Source organism: Rattus norvegicus, chromosome 2 (assembly GCF_021556685.1).
Source record: "Rattus norvegicus strain SHRSP/BbbUtx chromosome 2, alternate assembly SHRSP_T2T, whole genome shotgun sequence".
In the NCBI taxonomy this organism is placed as follows: Eukaryota; Metazoa; Chordata; class Mammalia; order Rodentia; family Muridae; genus Rattus; species Rattus norvegicus.
Window position 1 is genome coordinate 113,767,257 of NC_141535.1, and position 19,474 is coordinate 113,786,730.

Genomic DNA, 19,474 nt, shown 5'->3' on the forward strand with positions numbered 1-19,474 from the left:
ATTTCATGTGCTTAGATTATAGGCTTGTGCCACGCTCTCAGCCATATAGTAATTTTTTTTCTTTTTTGTGTAGACCAGATCCTGTGTACCATAGGTTGGCCTAGGACTTACTCCACAGCCCACAGCTGGCATTTAAGCCAGGAGCCTCCGTTCTCAGCTTTTCAAGCACTATAGTATATGAGTCACCACATCTTTCTAATTAATTCCTAACCAGTGACTTTAAACTTTAAAGTGGGTACACATTAATTTTGCAGTCAATATTCAGGGTTTTTCTATCAGTTTGACAGGTAGCAATTTAATTTTCTTTTGTTTTGAGAAAACTGCACTAATTTTATGTCACATGTATGCTTTCTATTTAGGAATGGATTATTTGTATTTTAATTTTTATTCACTTCACAAGCTCCTTAAAATGTGAGTGTGAGAAAATAGTGTACTAAAGTTAGAATTTTAAAGTTGTTTATTCTGAGGCATATTAAAATAATTGAACACTAGCCCTGATTTCGGGGAGGTAGTAGAATGACATTTTAATATGCTAGAAGTTTTACTGAAATGTAGATATGTTGAAAAGTTGCTCAGTTACTAAGCAGTCTGTGCTGTTTTTCACGTATATGTGAATAGGTGCCCAAAGTAAAGGGCTCTGTCAAAGATGAGAGCCCCTCTGTGAGGTCTCTCCTGTTGACTGCCTGCTTCAGCTTGAGAGGCTGAGGGACACAGAGGCACAACATGGAAGCCTTTGACCTGTTGCATTACCTTCCTCAGATCAACCTCTCCACTTCGCCGACACCTGCTCAGCTGATGAGCCGCTCGCAGGCCTCCAGCTCGACCAGTGGCAGCATTACCCAGCAGACCATGCTCCTAGGGAGCACCTCGCCCACCCTCACAGCCAGCCAGGCCCAAATGTATCTCCGAGCTCAAATGGTAAGCCCAGAGTGCCAGCTTTCCGTGCCTTAACTACGGAGGGCTCAGTGCTCCTGCACTTGATGCAATGAGGCGTTTTTAATTCTTAAGCAGTATTTATCAAGTGTGTGCGTGTCTGTTCAGTCTTTGTACATTTATAAATGTGCATAAACATTCCCCCTTGAGTTAGTAGGCCTTTTTGGTAAAAAATATTTTTTAATACTGAGAAACTGACTTTAAAAACTTTCTTGCCACCTCAACAATTGAAGAGCTTTTAATTTATAGTTTTTAGTACTTACAGTAATATATAAAATCATTTATTCTGCTGGCATTGAAAGTTTGAGGAAATAATTGGAACTATTAAAACCTTAGTTTTTAACTATAAGTAAGGATTTGTCCTCAGCCCTTCTTGAATCTGGATTGGAGTTTTACAGTTTTTCAGATAATTCATAGCTTTGGTTATTATTGTCTCAAATTCTGTAATGTTGTATTCTTAGGTGTAATTCAAATATTTTATTAATATAGAAATGTTAATTGATTATTCTATAATTAGGTTCCTACTGATTTCCTGATTTAATTGTTGAACTTTTTTAAAGGAATGTAGATGAAGTTATACAAATGTTTTAGCATATATGTGTGTTTTTAAATATAGCCATATATATGTATTAGTTAATTTCGCAGTCCTAGAGATTGAACCCAGGGCTTCATGCATACTAGGCAAGCATCTTATCAGTATTCTACATCTTCAGCTTCCTTAATGTGCAGGCTTCTGACCAGTGAACTGAGTACACGTTTGACCCCAGGTCTTCATTTAGAGTTGGCTGGTTAGTTTCCAGTGTTGTTCTTGGTGGGACGTGGGGATGGGACACAGCTCTTATTCTGTCCACAAATTGTGGGGTACACATCACCTTTCTCTTGGGGTTATTTTTCTCCCTTGAAATTGTCTTTAATGATATGGTTTAAAATTAGGTTGAACAATTTGATTTGTGTGTGTGTGTGTGTGTGTGTGTGTGTGTGTGTGTGATGATTTTGACCTTTAAAATGGGCAGTTCACATAACTCAGTCTAATGGAATATATTCCTTTTGGAGTGGAATGATTTGAGCTACATGCACTGAAGATAAGACAATTGTGGGTGAATTTACTTAAATTTAGTGACTGACTAAAGACACAAACTGTAAAAGACCTAGAGGAAAGGGAGGGGCCTAGGAGCAGTCAGGGGTGGATGTGGCAGGGAGAGTGAGATGATCATTATGTGTGTACACGCATGAAAATCACAGTTTAATACCTACTAGTAAAAATTCAACTTTAGAAAATACCCTTAGTTGACGTTACTTTGTGCAGCGGTAGGGGGTGCGTGACCACTGGAATGACTTTAGACTAGTACTTCTCCGCACTCTGAGACCTACCGTAGCTACCGACTAAACTCAGTTCAGGTGAATAGATTGCATTGTTTTAGAAATTAATGACACCTATACAATAATAACTCTGAAATAGGATAATGATGTATAGATTATGTTTTTCTCTTTTTTTGTCGTTTTGGTGTGAAGACATTTTGTTGCTCTGTTTTAACATCCTGACATTTACGTTTAGAATCAATAGCCTTTTACAGACAGTTCCACAGTCAAGAGCAACCCTACCTTGTTCTATAGTTGGGTCGCCCTTGTAGCTGAGAAGTTGTAGTATAGTGTGTGGCATTGTTGTCTGTGGACTGAAGAGACTTTGGTGTTTCTTTTCCTGTCTCTTATCAGCATTTAACCTATGTCCTAATGGAGTTTTATTTCCTCTCCATCTTAGGAATCCTGAGCTTTTATTTGGAACAGATTTGCTTTGAGGATTTCATATCAACACAACACATGTCTTTCTTTGAGTAGATTTTTCCTACTCTCAGAATTGTGAGCTATTTTAAAGCTGTGATGGCTCTTTGAGCTGTGCAATCACAACCTTCTCTTTGTCATGTGAAGCCTTTTGCTTAGGAGGTGGTCCTAACGGGCATTGTCTCTCTGTCACAGGGTTCAGTGTCTTGCCTGCTTGCTGCACATTGTGTGTGGGACGTGTTCTTTAGTCTCAGGCTGTTACTTTTGGTTTTCTGTCTGTACAGCTGATTTTCACACCTGCTACCACTGTGGCTGCTGTACAGTCTGACATCCCTGTTGTCTCGTCGTCACCGTCACCTTCCTGTCAGTCTGCAGCTGCTCAGGTGAGACTGTCTGGCTTCACAGTGTGCTCCTGAGGGCTGTGTCTCCTCGGAGAGGGAGAGGTGGGCATTGCACTCTCAGCTCGGCCTCCGCTGCAGAGTGCATGGCCGTGCCTTTCAGGTGAAATTCATGCACCACTGAGAGCTCCGAGAACGTGATTGTGTTGTAGAATTGATAATATAATTGAACAGACATTTAGGTTATTAGCTGTCCACCAAGGTTAATGAGAGTTTGTTAATAACATTGTACTTTTAGTTTTATTACATACTAGATTCCTTTTATGGGAATTATATTATTATTTTTTTTTTTTTTAGATTTCTTTGCAAGCAGTTATACAATATAAGCTAAAGTGGATAGCAGTTTTATGTTTAAAAATGTGTTAAATCAGGCAACTTAAAAACTTAAGTAGAATATTACTTTATTTGATACTATGGAGCAACAATGAATTTTGTCTTATTATAGAACTTCTATCTTATTCACAACAATAAACTAAAAGTAGAATATAAGCCTAAAGATAAAAACTTGGGGCTGGGGATTTAGCTCAGTGGTAGAGCGCTTACCTAGGAAGCGCAAGGCCCTGGGTTCGGTCCCCAGCTCTGAAAAAAAGAACCAAAAAAAAAAAAAAACAAAAAAACAAAAAAAAAAACCTTAACTCTCCAGGGGGAAATAGCACAGCATCTCTGCAAGTCTAGGGTAGGCGAGGCTTTCTGAGGGGGTACAAAGAAGAGTAACTAGAAACACATATAGTGATAAATTAGACTTTATTAAAGCTAAAAATTATTCTTTAAAGAATCATACAAAACAGAGTACCCAGGTTACAGGCCAAGAAAAACTATTCACAATAAATATATTTGATCAGAGATTGTACCTAGAATATGTTTTTAAAAATGCCTATAGTTTAATAATTGATTATGAGGTTAGTTTGAACAAAAGATTTGAAGAGATAGTTTTTATTAAAAAAGGCTATATAGACCAGGCATAGCATATGGCTTTAATCCCAGTACTTAAGAGGCAAATAGATCTCCATGAATTTGAGGCCAACCTGGTCTATATAGAGAATTTCACAACAATCAGAAACACGTAGTAAAACTGTCTCATCAGCAACAACCCCAAACAAGAAATGAGTACATGAAAAAAATGTTCCACCTCATAGATCATTATAGATATGCAGATCAGAACCATAACGAGCATTATTATATACTTGCCTGGGTGGCTTGAAATGACTGTTGAACTACAATAGTTTATGACAGCTAAATAGTCTTTAAATGCCAAGTGTGTAAGCACATGGTGTCATTTTCACACAGGGCACAGTACTCACAGGTGACAGGAGCACATCTCAGATAAACCCCTAACAGCATGGTTAGCCCGAAGCCAGACACAAGAAGTGCACCTGGGATTCTGTATTTTTAAGATTCCAGACTAGGGAAAATTTTCCATAGTGAAAACATTAGATTAATGGTACCTGAGGCAGACAGAGTAGGGAAGATTGAGGAGGGAGGCTGTGTGTGCTGGTGAGATGATGATGGTTATGTGGTGTAGACCTACTGTCAAAACTCATGGAACGGTTGTATCCATTGTAAGCGAGACCTGGATAAGCTTCTACAATTATTTAGATTCAGTAGACCTTCAGTCAAAACGGTTGAGTAGACTATTCCTTTATGTGATGCTGTCTTTGCACTTCATGGCAGACTTGTTTGTACATTGTGTCATTTTGACCTTTCATTTAATACATAGTTATAATCTCTTTTGTTCATTTGAGGTGCATTTTCAGTTTCCTCTTCTGACAGGGTTTTTGCTGTGCAGCTTTTGCTGGCCTGGCACTTGCTGTGGGCTGCAGGCCTTGAACTCCAGGCAGTACTTTTGTCTCAGTGTCAGTCTCCTGTCTCAGTGCTGGGATCACAGGCATGAGTCACCATCCCTGCTGCACTGCGTTTTCATATCAAGGTTCAGTTTCTGGCGAAATTTAAGAAATGAGGAAGCAACAGTATTCTTGGACTTTTGTTTTAGAGAACCTCTTTGTGTATTAACATTTGCTAATAAAGACAGTTTTCCTGTATAGTGGTAAAGATACACTATACAGTGTATAAGTGGTAAAGATGGTCAGGTACACCCAGAGTTCTCTAACTTGCTCCCTGGCCCTGTGCACCTCCTTAAAGAGAGTGACAGGCAGCAGTCAGTGGACGCTGAGTTCTGACTTCTTTACTTATACTGCAGTGTACCTCAGTTGTTACAAGGGGCCAACGAGGCAGTCAATGCCTGCCACATAACGAGATGTCACATCTACTGATGACTTTTTATTTGACATTGTATAAAGATAAATCACACATTTGGTTCTTAGTTTTCAAGAAGCTAGAAGTGAAGAAAGGAACATAACTATTTAAATGATTTATAGTTCCTGTGCTAAAGCAGTTGCTTAGAAGATTATTATTGTTTAACGTGGTCTGGAGCACAATTTGCTTACTTATTTTTCATGATGAAAATATTCCCGCAGGTCTTTAATTCAGCTAATATAGTTTATGAAAGTGGTCTTCTGGTGCACTTGGATGTGCCCTATCTGTGCGGGTCTGTGAGGGTTTGGTCTGGCTAATGCTTTCAGGAGAGCTGGAGGAGTGTTGGTCCTTAGGCGCTTCTCTGTGGATAGGTGAGTGAGGCTGGCAGGGGTGGTGATGCTGACCCAGTTAAGATGTAGCGTAGGCTCGGTACTGTTGCTTTCAAACTCTTCTACTGCTTACAGATTTATAGTTTAATAATCTAATTTAAACTACAAAAATCCACATATAAATTAACTACTCAGTGAAACACACACACACACACACACACACACACACACGCATACACATGTATATGTATGTAAGTATTTATACACACACGTATGGTCTAGTCTCATTATGTACCTTTAGCTGACAGGCTGGCCTCAGACTCACAGAGCTGCACCTCCCTTTGCTCTGGATTGCTGGGATTAAAGGCTTGTACCACTATGTCTGGCACCAAGGTATGTCTGTAGGAGAGTAAGAAGCCGTCCTATGGCAAGCGGAGCACTGTGGGGAATGCTGATGGGAGGAGAAGTGATCTCTGATTAAAAGGCTGGGAGCTAAAGAAAGCTCTACTGTGAGCAGCGTGACACTGACCCCCGTCTCCTGTGCAGAGACAGGGTACTGTGATGGTGTCTGCAGGGTTTGAGTCAAGTCACAGAATTTTAAGATGATTTTGGCAGTGATATATGCATTATATATCATAAAACATTAGAGTGAAGTTAGGAAAAACACCTCAGGTACAATGTCAGAAGGTTTTCATAATATAGGCTTGGTTCAAGGGAAATGAAAATTAAAGCCAGGGTCTTAGCATGAACTTTTTTTTCCTCAAAAGTGATAATGTCAAGGGAATCTTTTATGTATCTTTTCAATAGTAGATAAATATTACCTTTGGTGCCTTAGTCTCTGTGTTGTAATTTATTTATACCAAGTTGGTACATGAGTGAGGATGGCAGCTGATTAAAGTCTAGAAGCTCATAGTGGCCATATCTGACTTAGCTGTGGATGCAAGTGTATTCCTTCCAGGCTTGTAGGAAACAGCAAGCGTGTTAGAGAAATGAGGTGGGGCTGCAGGTGTCAAGTCTCCATTTACTCCTCATGTGCTTTTCATTCAAGATTTCCAGGTTATTTATTCTTGCTTGTCATTATTGTATGGTCTCCTGCATGGATTGTTCGTGGAAAATGTTATATTCTCTATCATGCAGCCTTCCCCGGAGAGCTTGCTGTTTTACTTACTTGTTCATTTACTTATGTGTTTTTGGAGACAAGGTCTTGCTGTGTGGCCAAGATTGTGCTGGAGTTAATGATGTATCTGAGGCTGGCCTTGAACTTGTTCATGATCCTCCTGCTTCTGCCTCCTGTGTGCCAGGATTGTAGGCCTGGGCCACTATCCCTGATAGACTTGTTTTTTCCTCTTGTAACACGTGACATACTAGGCAAAGATTCTCCCACCTAGCTACAGCCATTTTAATGTACCTCCACCAAGATACTTGATGGAGTTTGTTAGTAAATATGAACAAATTTTAGTGTTAGCATAGAGCCTTAAATGGAACAAAATAACCTTTCAAATAGTTATATGGTGTATATTTCAAAAGTCAGATGTAAGAGAAGATCCCAGACTTAGGAAGCGTCCCATGTTTGTGGTTCTGAACAACAGGGTGGAACTGTCAGTGCTGAGGATGACGGCAGGTTAGCTCCGAATCTCATCTCACCATTCACAGATGGGCAGGCGAGGACTGCACACATTATGGAAACAATGGAGGAAGGAAATTTCTCACAAAGGACTTCAGGAAGCTCTTCTGAGAGAGGGAAGGGCATTACTGGACTAGGAATAAGAGCTTGAAAAAGAATGACATTGAGGCAAGTAGGGCCAGAATAAATGAAGGATGCGCATGTGTGTTTACGGCAAGGAGAGCGGATGTGCAGGAACAGAACTGTAGACTGGAGAAGAGCAAGTGGGTTCAATGTAGTTTGGGCTTACATCATGATCTTTTGAATGGCGACCTGAGGAGTACAGTACATTTTACTTGTGTGTGGAACTTTAATACTAATGGTTATTAATATATGTTGGCACACAATGGGGAATATGTGAGGAAAATCTGAGAAGCTCAATCTGATCTCACTTAGAAACTTTTTCCAATAGTAGTATTAGTCAGTTTTTGTTGCCATGACTAATAACCTAGGAGAAACAATATAAAAGGAGAGAAATTTATTTTGTCCTGTGGTTTCAGTTCATGGTGGGCCCTTGCTGTTCTTTTCTGGGTCAGAGAGACAGGCTGTCATGGCAGGGATTGTATGATAGACCAAGTTGCTTACTTTTTGGCAGACAGGCAGAGAAGGTGGCAGGGAGGGATCAGGACCCCAGATCCCCTCTTCTGCAGATCTGCCTCCTAATAGTCTGTTCAAATTTTAAGCCCTTTGCTGAGTTAACACTGAGGAGAGCAGAGTCCTCATCCATTACTTCCCAAAGGAGCAGCCTCTGAGCACAGGTGCCTGGCACCAAGCCTTGAATACACACGTCTTTTTGTGGGGTTGAATGGAGGGGTACTTCATTTTCACGAAGTGACAGCAGCTACAGATTTGGTTGATGCTTGCCTGGCATGAACGTTGATTTGCCTTCTCTTGGCACTGTTTGGCATTTGGACAGGGAGTACAGCCTTGAGTAGCAGCGAAGGTGGGTGTATAGTCAGGATACCAAGACTCAATCAGCAGCATGTAGTCTTGCCACATTGGAGCCTCCTTTGACCCTCCAAGGACCAGTGCTAGCACTAACTGTATTTGGTACATATTCCAGATAGCCAAGAAGTCATGCAGCTTTTGGTGAGGCGTTTTCTGCTTTGCTGTTTAGAGAGGCGTAAGCTCAAGTGAGATGGAGTGGGATAGCCCTGTCAGTTTATAGTGGTTAGAATGGCCCCGTGTGGGCAGGACACCACACAGACCCACTTCAGAGCTCTGTGTGTGTATCACGTTCAGCTCAAAAAAGCCAGTTCTCACAGGCAAACAATGGTCAGTAACATTATTTAAATGTTTATTTAAATTTAAGTTTTCTGAAAATGCTTCTCATAAGTATCACAATGGAGTCCGATTAGATGAGTCAGTTGCCTTGCAGCCCTACCCCAGTACATTTAGAGTTAGTCACTCTCAGTGCCGTGGGTGCAGAGCCATTTCCTTGAGTTTGCAGTTCATTGCCGGCAGCCCTCCCCTCAGTCTGGCTTTCATTTAGCTCCTGTTCTTCCTGTGCTCCTGCTCTTGTTCGCTCACAGCAGCCCGCACCTGCCCTTTTGGGCTTTAAAACCTGCCACATAGCATGTAAGATCTGCCCTTCAGTGGACGATTCTCCTTTCCCTAGGGTCAGTGAGCTTGGACCTCCTGGTGTAAGGCACAGTATTGATTGCTGTTATTGTTGTAATGCTTCCCCTATCAGCTAAAGACATCTGTTTTTATCTTTACTTTTTGTTATGTGGTTCTTAGGTTCAGAATTTAACATTACGCAGCCAGAAGTTGGGTGTCTTATCTAGCTCACAGAATGGCCCACCAAAAAGTGCTGGTCAAACCCAGTCCTTGACAATTTGCCATAATAAAACAACAGTGACCAGTTCTAAAATCAGCCAACGAGACCCTTCTCCAGAGAGCAAGAAGGGCGGAAGTCCAGGTCTGGAATCTCGGAGCACAGCCGTCACACGGACATCAAGCATTCACCAGTTGATAGCACCAGGTGGGTAAACGTTCATGGAAGTAGTTGTCTTATAACAAAGGATGGCTACTACGTGAGTAAGATTAACAGTTTTAAAATATCTTAAGATGAGAATTTTTGTAAACTAAAGAAAACCTCACTAAGTAGCTTGAAACAACATGAAAGCATAGTTGCTAAAACAGATGCTCTCCCGTCCTGTTACTGGTCACATCTTACCATGTGCTGGTCTCCCTTTATATCAGTAAGACCTTTTAGCTCTTAAAAAAAGTATGTCTTAGCTTTTTAAACTTTTAGAAAAAAATTAAGTGTATTTTGTGTAAGTCATTAGTAGAATCATTTGTTACTTTTTCAAAGCAAAAGATTGTGCAAATAAGGACATGATTTTCCCAGCTCACCTACCACAGTGTGAGACTTCATCTGGGAGAAGGTTGACAAGGAATCTCGTCTTCCCTTCTTACCTCGCTGTCATGTCTTCTGCAGTGACCCTGCTTCCTGTCTTAAAGTCAAAACCTTGGGCTTTCCAGAGGGAGCTTCTTGTGTCTTGTTCTGTACTGTTGACATTTACTTCTTTCCCCATCTAGACTGACTTCTCTGTGTGTTTGGTACTGGGGATTGAATCTAGAGCCTCACACACATGCTATACAAGCGTGCTAACATGGAGTTACATTCCTTCAATTTCTTTTCATATTTCTTCTGTGTTGTTATTGCCGATGTACTTCCTTTCACCAAATCTCGGAATCTTGGCATCATCTCACTTCTCTAAGCTGAAATGTGTCCTGACTGAACTTTCATAACAGTCCTTGTTTACACACCTCCTTACTAGACAGGCAGTCCCTTGCAGGTTGCCCAGTAGTGACCTGAGCTTTCCTGCCTGCCGTAGCACGGATTGTTAGCACTCTACTCTGCTTGACTATGTCCTAATCCCCTTTCAGGTCCACCTTCCCATCTCCATAGCACTGAGCTGTGCTTGCACTCACTGCCTGTAAAAGGTAGGCAGCTATGCTTGATGAGTCAGTCGCTCAGGTCCCACACTGAGCCTTTGGAAATCGTCACACAGTGTCCCCATTAGTGTTAGTCAGCTCTCACAGTGCTTAGATCGTTGTTTGTCTGGTAACAAATCCTTTCATGTTGTACTTAGATATGGTTTCCTTTGTATAAATATCTGTGTCCTGGTCTGTATTGTCTCTAGGGCCAGATAACTGGGTTTTTGCAGAGCATTATCTGGAGTATTCGTACCTCTAAGTAACATCCTCCAAGGTTTGGAGAGCCAGTGGGGAACAACATTGGCCTTCTAAGCCTGAAGTGACCAGGCACTTCAGGGTATAGTTTCCAGTGAGATGGCAGAGATAGTTTCTGCCATCTTATTTTTTTTTTCCTTAGCTAGAACTATGCCAACAGTCATTTTAAATAGAGAAAAAGACCAAACCCTCTATTTGTATTCTAATGTAGTTCCTAATACCATAGTGGACATAGTTACTATTTTCTTGAATGTATTTTAGGGTGTAAAGATCACTTGCTTGTCTTTACCTTTTGTCCTTAAGGGTGGAAGACTTAATTTGTTGGTAATTCTATTTATTTAGAAGTAGCTCAGGCTGGTCTTAAACTCATGATAACTCTCCTTGACAGCCCTGATATCAGCCCAACTGATAATTCTGGTAGTTTTGTCTTTAATATTTAAAGGTTAAAAAAAAGTTCTCTTTTAAACAGTTTTTAGAGGGCTTTTTTCTTTTTTCTTATTTTTTTTAAGATTTATTTATTTATTATATATAAGTACACTGTAGCTGTCTTCAGACACACCAGAAGAGGGCATCGGATTCCATTACAGATGGTTGTGAGCCACCATGTGGTTGCTGGGATTTGAACTCAGGACCTCTGGAAGAGCAGTCAGTGCTCTTAACCGCTGAGCCATCTCTCCAGCCCCTTTTTTCTTATTTTTATATAGACAGTAATTCAACATGTAGTGAAAAAGTCCTCTACTGGTTTGCCTAGGTACTTTGGAAGTCAAAGCCCAGCTCTCACGAGGACATCTTTTTCACCTTGTCATGTCTGTTGTCCTCACACGGACTTCCTGTGGGAGCACAGTGGTGAGGGAGCTCTGGTCCTTTGTCAGAACTGTTGGGGGTACTTGCTCATTGTGTGCGTAGGTTGGTGCAGGTGGCCCAAACATGTCACAGTGCATGTCAACTCAGAGGACAACTTGTAGGAGTCTGTTCTTTCCTCTACTGTGTGGTTGCGGGGACTGAACCCAGGTCATTAGGGTTACCTGTTGAGTCATGCCTTCAGCCCTGGTTCTCTTTTTATTGGTACACAAATCTCTGCCGTGTCAGGCCTTCTCCCAGGATCCCCTTTGACCTGACTTCCTAGCCTCTCCATCTCCTAGCCACTTTAGGGGTTACAGTTTCAACATATGAATTTGGAGGAAGGGGAACAGTTTATAATAAAGCCCTCGACTCAGGATTCGATGTGTAATTTTAGTTCACCTGTCAAATAGTGCATTAGTTTAGCACCATGTATACGTCACAGCGTTGTCGTAATTATAGAGTAAAATGATACATTATTATAAATAATGAGAGAATTTATGTCAGTCATTAATCTTTCAAATATTAGGCTGCTCTGACAGTAATAAAGTGTTCATTAAAGTTGGAGACAGTCACCAGTAAGGCACAGTTTTAACACAGTCAGCTTTCTCGCTCACAGTCCCTGTCCTCCATTTAGGATTGTCTCTGCTCTCTGACTTACAATCCAAGAAGATTTTAATTTAGGTGAAGAATAGACTTTTACTTTACTAAAATATCAGACTGCTTACCTACTAGATCACAAAAACTTTACTCTAGTGGGTACATCAACTGTGTTCAAGAACATGGTTCATGGGGGCTGGAGAGACTCTGAGCAGTTAAGAATGACTGTTGTTTTCGAAAGGACTAGAGATCTGTTCCCAGGCCCCATGGAGGCTGCTTCACAACCGTCTGTGACTCCAGCTTCAGGGAATCGTGTTGCCACCGCCTTCAGGCCTTCCCAGGGCCTCCCACTCATGTGCACACACCACACACAGACACATAATTAAAAGAAAAGTGTTTGGAAGAGGTGGTAAAATTAAAATATACCTTTGTGTTTTAAACGGAGGCAAAGCGATCTGTTTCCTTATCTGAAAGAAGGAATAACAGCCACTTCCTCCATAACTGTTGTACGAGTGAGTATTGATGAGAGACTTCATAGAATTGCAGGATTTTACTCACCGTTCTTTTTTGAATACTGTATAACATAGCTATCACCATGTTTGTGAAGGGCTGACAGTCTTAATTGGAATTACTAGATTATGTGAAAATGTTTTTAGATTGAATTTTAGACCTATTTTTGAATCCATGCCATATGCATGGTAAGCTCCTGTTCTAACACTGAGCTGCAACCTCAGCCCTCCACTTAAAAATAGTTTGTGGGCAGCTCTTGGAATTTCTAATACTTTTTGAGATATTAATTAGATGTCAATTTCTTTAGAGGACTGCTATAAATTTAAACAAATAATTTAATATGGCTTTTGCCTGTGTGTGTGAGTGCTCCTCATGTGTTGCTGGGAACTGAGGGGCCAGAAGACAGCGTTGGGTCTCCTGGGACTGGAGTTGGTTATGAGCAGCCATGTGGATGTTGGAGCCAAATTCAGATCCTCTGGAAGAAGAGCCAGTGCTCTTAAGGACTGAGAAGTCTTTTCAGCCTGATCCCTAAGTTTAAAATTTTAATCAAATTCAAATGTTTAAGAAATAAATTATTAGAAGTTTATATAATACTGTTGTCATAAATGTGGTTGAATATAAAATGATGCAAGTTGTTACATAACTTTTATATTTACATTGCAAGTTTAAAAAATTCTGTCTTTAGATTTGATTTAGATAACTATTTCGTTTGAGGCAGGGTGGGGTGAGGTGGGGTGGAGAGTAGAGACTTTGACACAGGGTCTCCTTATAGCCCTGGGTGGCCTGGAATTGCTCTGTAGATCAAGCTGGCCTCTTACGTCAGAGATGCGAGTGCCTGTGCCTTCTGAGTGCAAGACTGAAGGTGCGCCTCCCATGCCCATGTAGATGTGTCTACTTTTGTGCAGGCTGATGCAGTCGTTCCAGTTTATCTTCCAGTGCATTCACTTTTCAGTTCAAAGTAGGGAGGCTTTCACCAGCCTCTGCCCTCCCTGTGAGGAGGCACTGGTAACCACTCACAACTCAGGGTGTGCGAGCCCTGTCTAAGTGTGTCCCTGTTGTGAGCGTGTCTGTACAGAAGATCTGACACCAGTCACTGCTTATCACCCATCCCTTATTTAGGTAGCATGATCTCATTTCTTCATTCTCTGCAAGAAATAGATTGCTCACTTAGACTTGGACTGGCTTCAGCACTACAAGATTCAGCCATGTGTTTTGGAGTTTTATGTGAAATAATTTTATTTGTGATCAAATAATAAAGACTTTATTTGAGCTAAAATGCTTACTCGGGAAGCTTTTGTAGTTAACTGATTTTGCTGTTAGTTTGAGACCTGTTTTGTCATAGTTAGGATGAGATCGTTGGTCTCGAAGTCACCCTTCTGCGTAGTGTACTTCTTGATGATCCTTCTCCTTCAGAGAAGAGACCGACTGCAGTGCATAGACCTAAGTGCTGAGAGCTAGTGGAGCTGCTCTGAGACGGGAAGAGTAGAGCAAATGAAGACCCACACATGCCATTGTATGCATGCGATTGTACACACGTGACTGTACATATGTGGTTACATTGTTTTCCCTTCAGCATTTCACAGTATAGCTCACTTTATCCAGTATTTTAGCCTTGCAAGGAAAATATGTTGTCACAGAATTCCAAATTAGTCATGCCTGAATGACTTGTAATAGAGTGCTAGTGACTATGACTCTGATGTGAAACTCTCCTCCTTTAGGTTTATGTAAAATTATTCTGTTTTGAAACCTGTACTAATTGTTATTTTTTTCTCTCACAGCTTCATATTCTCCAATTCAGCCTCATTCTCTAATCAAACATCAACAGATTCCTCTCCATTCACCACCTCCTAAAGTTTCCCATCATCAGCTGATATTACAACAGCAACAACAGCAAATTCAGCCAATCACCCTTCAGAGTCCAAGTCAAGATCCACCCCCATCCCAGCACTGTATCCCACTCCCCAACCATGGCCTTTCTCCGGCTTCCAGTAATGCCCAGTCACAGCAGCATTGCTCACCAATTCAGAGCCATCCCCCGCCTTTAACTGTGTCTCCTAGCCAGGCCCAGTCTGCACAGCAGTCTGTAGTGGTGTCTCCTCCCCCCGCTCATTCCCCAAGCCAGTCTCCTACCATCATTATCCATCCACAAGCACTTGTCCAGCCACACCCTCTTGTGTCTTCAGCTCTTCACACAGGGCCAAACTTGCAGCAGGCCACTGCTGATCAGGTACAATCCACAGCACAGCTGAACCTCCCGTCCCATCTTCCACTTCCAGCATCCCCTGTAGTACACATTGGCCCCGTCCAGCAGTCTGCCTTGGTGTCCCCTGGTCAGCAGATAGTGTCCCCAACATCACACCAGCAATATTCAACCCTACAGTCATCTCCAATTCCGATCGCAACCCCTCCACAGATGTCGGCATCTCCTCCAGCTCAGATCCCACCACTGCCCTTGCAGTCTATGCAGTCTTTACAAGTGCAGCCTGAAATTCTATCCCAGGGCCAGGTTTTGGTGCAGAATGCTTTGGTGTCAGAAGAGGAGCTGCCTGCTGCAGAAGCTTTGGTCCAGTTGCCATTTCAGACTCTTCCTCCTCCACAGACCGTTGCGGTAAACCTACAAGTACAGCCGCCAGCACCTGTTGATCCACCAGTGGTAAGCCCTCGGCAGCTCTTTGACTTTCTTGCTGAACTGAGCGTCAGTCTGTCTCTCCCACACTGTGCTGTGCTGCTGACTCTCAATGCCTATGGTTTCCAAGCTTGCACCTTTGCTGTGAGACTCTGACAATGTACTGTGTGAGCAAAGGAAGCTGTCGCTCGCTGTAGTACGGTTGCATGCTTACATTTGTGATGGTTATGAAAGTCCCTCGTTAATTTATTACTATTTAAACAAATCCATCTGCTATCTTTACAGAGTTGATTTTTTTTCCCCAAGGGAATGCATTTGAACCAGTGTCATCTGCACAAAGTTTTTTCTCTTAAGGTGATTATCCTTCATAGCTCCCTTCTGTTGGCTTGTATGTTTTTAAACGCATGGTTTATCTAGCTAACCTAGTTGTGTGCATTCAGAGGTCCTGGGCCTTGACGCTTGTCTTTGATGGACGAGGCATGACTGTATGAGGTAACTTTTTGATGAAATTATGTTTTGTAATTAAAACTGTTAAGACATTTATTCTACAGTAGAGTTCAACTTTGTAAAAAAACAACTGTTTAAACTTTCTATTCTACTAAGAGAAACTATATACTTAAATTAGTTCTCAGTTAAAAGGCTAAAAGTTTTGAGTTTTTGACTTTGATACTGAGAATGAAAGAAATGTAAGGCATGGAGTAAAAGGTTTGAGTTTTGGGTTTCAGTGGAGTGTATAAGAAGGAACCTCTCGAAAGGTTCACATGGTGCCTAAAAAGTATCTTAAAAATATATTTCTTTTTCAAAATTTCCTCTGAAGGACTTATTACAATTTATAAGATGGTTTATATAAAAATTGAAATAAGGTCTTTATGAGTTTAATCAAAATGACCAAATTCATTTAGTTTCTCACTGAGAAAAATAATTTTTCTAGAAGGAAGTTTTGTGTCAAACTGAAAATCACTCATAGTCAGACATGGTGTGATACTCTTGTTTTATCCCAGTTCTTGGGAAGCTGAAGCAAGAAGACCATGAGTTTGGGCCATCCTGGACTGGCCAGCGAGCTCAAAAGTAGCCTTGGTTACAGAGTTCCCACAGAGTAGAATTAAATAACACTGATCTCAGGAAGGAAAGGACTTACATTCTCTTCATTAGTAAAGCCGTTGGACTTAGGCTCAAGTTTATAGTTTGTTATTCTTACCCTTAGTAGGCTCTGAGCTGCTGCTCAGTCCTCCCTGTCACTACCCTCTGGAAAGCCAGAGCCCAAGGGAAACACATATTAGATAGGCTTACCACTTAACTATGCCTCTGTCTTTTCTTTTAATGAGTTTTAGAGCACTTTAACAGGTTTTGCCTTAGGGATGTAGTTCAGTGGTAGAGGGCCTGTTTAGCATGTGTCAGGCCCTGGTTCAGTCCCAGTACTGCCAAAACTAAAACATGAAAAACAAAGGTTTAGGGAAAATACAGTACTTTCAAAGGAACCAAATATAATTTCATTACTCAGTGTTTAGTTCAGTGTTTGGTTTTCAATGAGTAAACAATAAAGTTTCTATAATCCATATTTTTTTAAATTATTTTTTATAAGAGGACTTTGGGTCAACATATTAGGGTAGAAATGCCAAAAAAAAAAAAAAAAAAAAACCCAAAACACTTTAAATATTAAGTCAGAAATATTGGATCTGTTTTGCTGATTTAGCCCTCTGTTTTAAAACCACAAGGCCACTGTCCTTTCTGGAAGGTTCCTCTGTGGCTGTCTGCCTGTTAGTTTCCTTTCCCTTCTTTTCACATCAGCTGTTGACTAAGCTGCTGTGTTGTTGTTGTTGTTACTAAAAGATTTTTTTTAATCAAAACCACTCTTGATTATTTCAAGTACTTAAATACAGATCTATTTCTTTCCAATAAGTTATAAACATTTGAACAACAAAGGGGAAATTATTAAAATAAATAAGTATGTTTTCAGAAAAGTTATTTCTAAAAAGGAAGCAGTTTTTTTAAGTTGGGATTTAGGTATAACTAAGACATGGGAGGGCAGATGACTTAGAGCTAATAAACAGATGTCCCTCAGTTTGTTTAGGGGGAGACAGATGGGATATGGACTTGCTGAGGTAAGTTTGGTGGTCTTCGCTATGTTTAGAACAGTTGCAGTTATGAGCTAAATAAGACGTGGGCAGGTTTTGTGATGGAAGATCTTGTGAGCAAAACCTCAGGCTGACTGCCTTCCTCCAGTTTCTAGTTGCTGTGTCGAGATGGTTTTGTGCTTATTGGCCAAATATGTGTGGTGAATTCCTTTTGCCTGCTTTATTTACCTGTTAACTTGCTTTCCTTTACGTGGGGATTGCGAAGAGATCTCTGTATTAACCTCCTCTCAGGAATGAGAACTATTTTATAGTGTTCCTTGAGGGAAATTTGAAAAATAGTACTATTCATGTTACAGCCTTTTATTTTTTAAAAACTACTTTTCAAAAATTATAATTATGTTCACGGTCAAGCTTTGATTCCTTAAAAGATACTGTAAGTAGCATATATGTCAGTGCCAGGGGTGAAGAGAGCTGAGGCAGCTCAGTAGTCATGTCCTTTGTCGGGGAAGTGCTACTACTAAAGGGAGTGTAGTGGGGTAAATCGGACTGGTGAACAAAGCCGCTTGTCTGCTTCCCCAGTCAGCTCTGCCCCACTCCCTGAGCTGACACTGCCTGCACCTACTGCACCAGGAAGGCCTCCTTTATGTTTGCTGATTGTCTTTGTTGACCCCTGCATTTGGGGCCGTGACTTTTCTGTGCTGACTTTTACCCTCATACTAAACATTGCTGTTACCACAAACAGACACTGGTGACCATCCACTGTGCTGTGGTATACAGTGACAGTGACCACTTCTACTTGTGATGTTAGCTTCCGTGAAACCGTTTTCTAGTTTCTGGGTTGTGAAAAAGTATCTCACAGACAAAAAAAAAAAAAAAAAAATGTTGCCTATTAGAACCTGATTTGGATAATAGTTCAAGATATCATGTTGAATATAAAATGACTCTAGTGGGATTTTAGAAGAATATTTTAGGGGGGTTATCATGTTAACTTTTTTCTTGCCATTGTGTCCATGGGGTCTTGCTGTGTGCCCAGGCTGCTGTGAGCTCAGTATTCTGTCTCAGCTTTCCAAGTGCTGGAATCACAAGGTTGGGCCACCATTCCTGGACAGATGTTTTACTTGATTCTAAATAGATGTTTGTTTTTTAACTAGTATTACTTGTTGTCATGTATAGTTCATAAGTGAAACTTCATAGTACTTTACATGGTTTATGCCAGATTCAGATATCCTGATTAATTTCATATTAAATTCTAGACACCTAAAATTATTACACCTTTTTTCAACAATTTAACTAAAAATGTAATATTGGATGTCACTTAAAGTTATTTCATGAATGTTCAGAGTTTTTTTAAATTTTGTTAAGATTTATTACAGTTTTAATTAGTTAAGAAAAAATTTTAGGGATTGGGGATTTAGCTCAGTGGTAGAGCGCTTGCCTAGGAAGCGCAAGGCCCTGGGTTCGGTCCCCAGCTCTGAAAAAAAGAACCAAAAAAAAAAATTTTTTTTTAAAAAAGCCTCAGCCTTTGAAATTTAAGCAAAAGCTTTGACACACGAAAGGAAATGAGCTTTGTGTCAGGAGAGGATCATCTTTCATAAATACCAAGCAGTCAGAGTGCTTGCATCTGTTGCTCTCTGGAGACACTTTGAAACTTAGTCCGCAAGTTTAATAAAATGCTAGTTGAGTAATTTTGTTCTAATTCCATGGCTCCTTTTCTGTGATTTTGATGTCACAGTACTTCAGTAAATCTTCACAGTTGCATAAAAGGGACTAAACCTTCCCCGTGGAACCAACAGTAGGTCCTGTGTAACTGGGTAAAAGAAAGATATTTTGTGCATATGTCATAGTGGCTTCTGAGAGTTCATTTGATTCTCGAGTCCTACAGAAAGGGAATAAAGGTAACACTGCTGGCTGTCCCGTGGTCTCATAGACAGTACTCGTCATGACTTAGTCTTTAATGACATGGGTAATTGCATATAATCTCCTTGGCACATGTTGGCCTGACATCTATTGTTTTGGAAGTAGAATGTAAAGAGCACTGGCATCTATTCCGATTCATGACAGGTGTAAATGAACAGAAGCAATGCTATTTTAAAGAGAGTTATTTGATTATGTAAACTAAAACACCTTTTTTTTTATTCTAAACAATATGTTCAGACGTGGCCAGTATCATTTTGGAAAGCCCACCTTCTGGCCCACGGGTTGCTTTCAGTGACACAGTACGAGGTCTTATAAAGCATTGCTATGAGTGCTTCCGAAGCTCTCCTTTC

The 19,474-nt window shown here is 40.7% G+C and overlaps 1 protein-coding gene across 22 annotated transcripts in view; it reads left to right on the forward strand.

The window, feature by feature from the left end:
• Positions 1-19,474, forward strand: part of Phc3 (polyhomeotic homolog 3) — a 74,925-nt gene that overhangs the window by 22,273 nt on the left and 33,178 nt on the right. For 5 of the 22 annotated variants that reach the window (XR_015662959.1, XR_015662961.1, XM_087621923.1 and 2 more), the window contains 3 exon segments: positions 760-918; positions 9,096-9,339; positions 14,285-15,159. Coding sequence is in view for 9 of the 22 variants with exons in the window: in XM_087621923.1 (XP_087478049.1) it covers positions 760-918; positions 9,096-9,339; positions 14,285-15,159 (1,278 nt within the window). In the remaining 13 variants the exon portion in view is untranslated. 22 annotated transcript variants of the gene reach the window in all.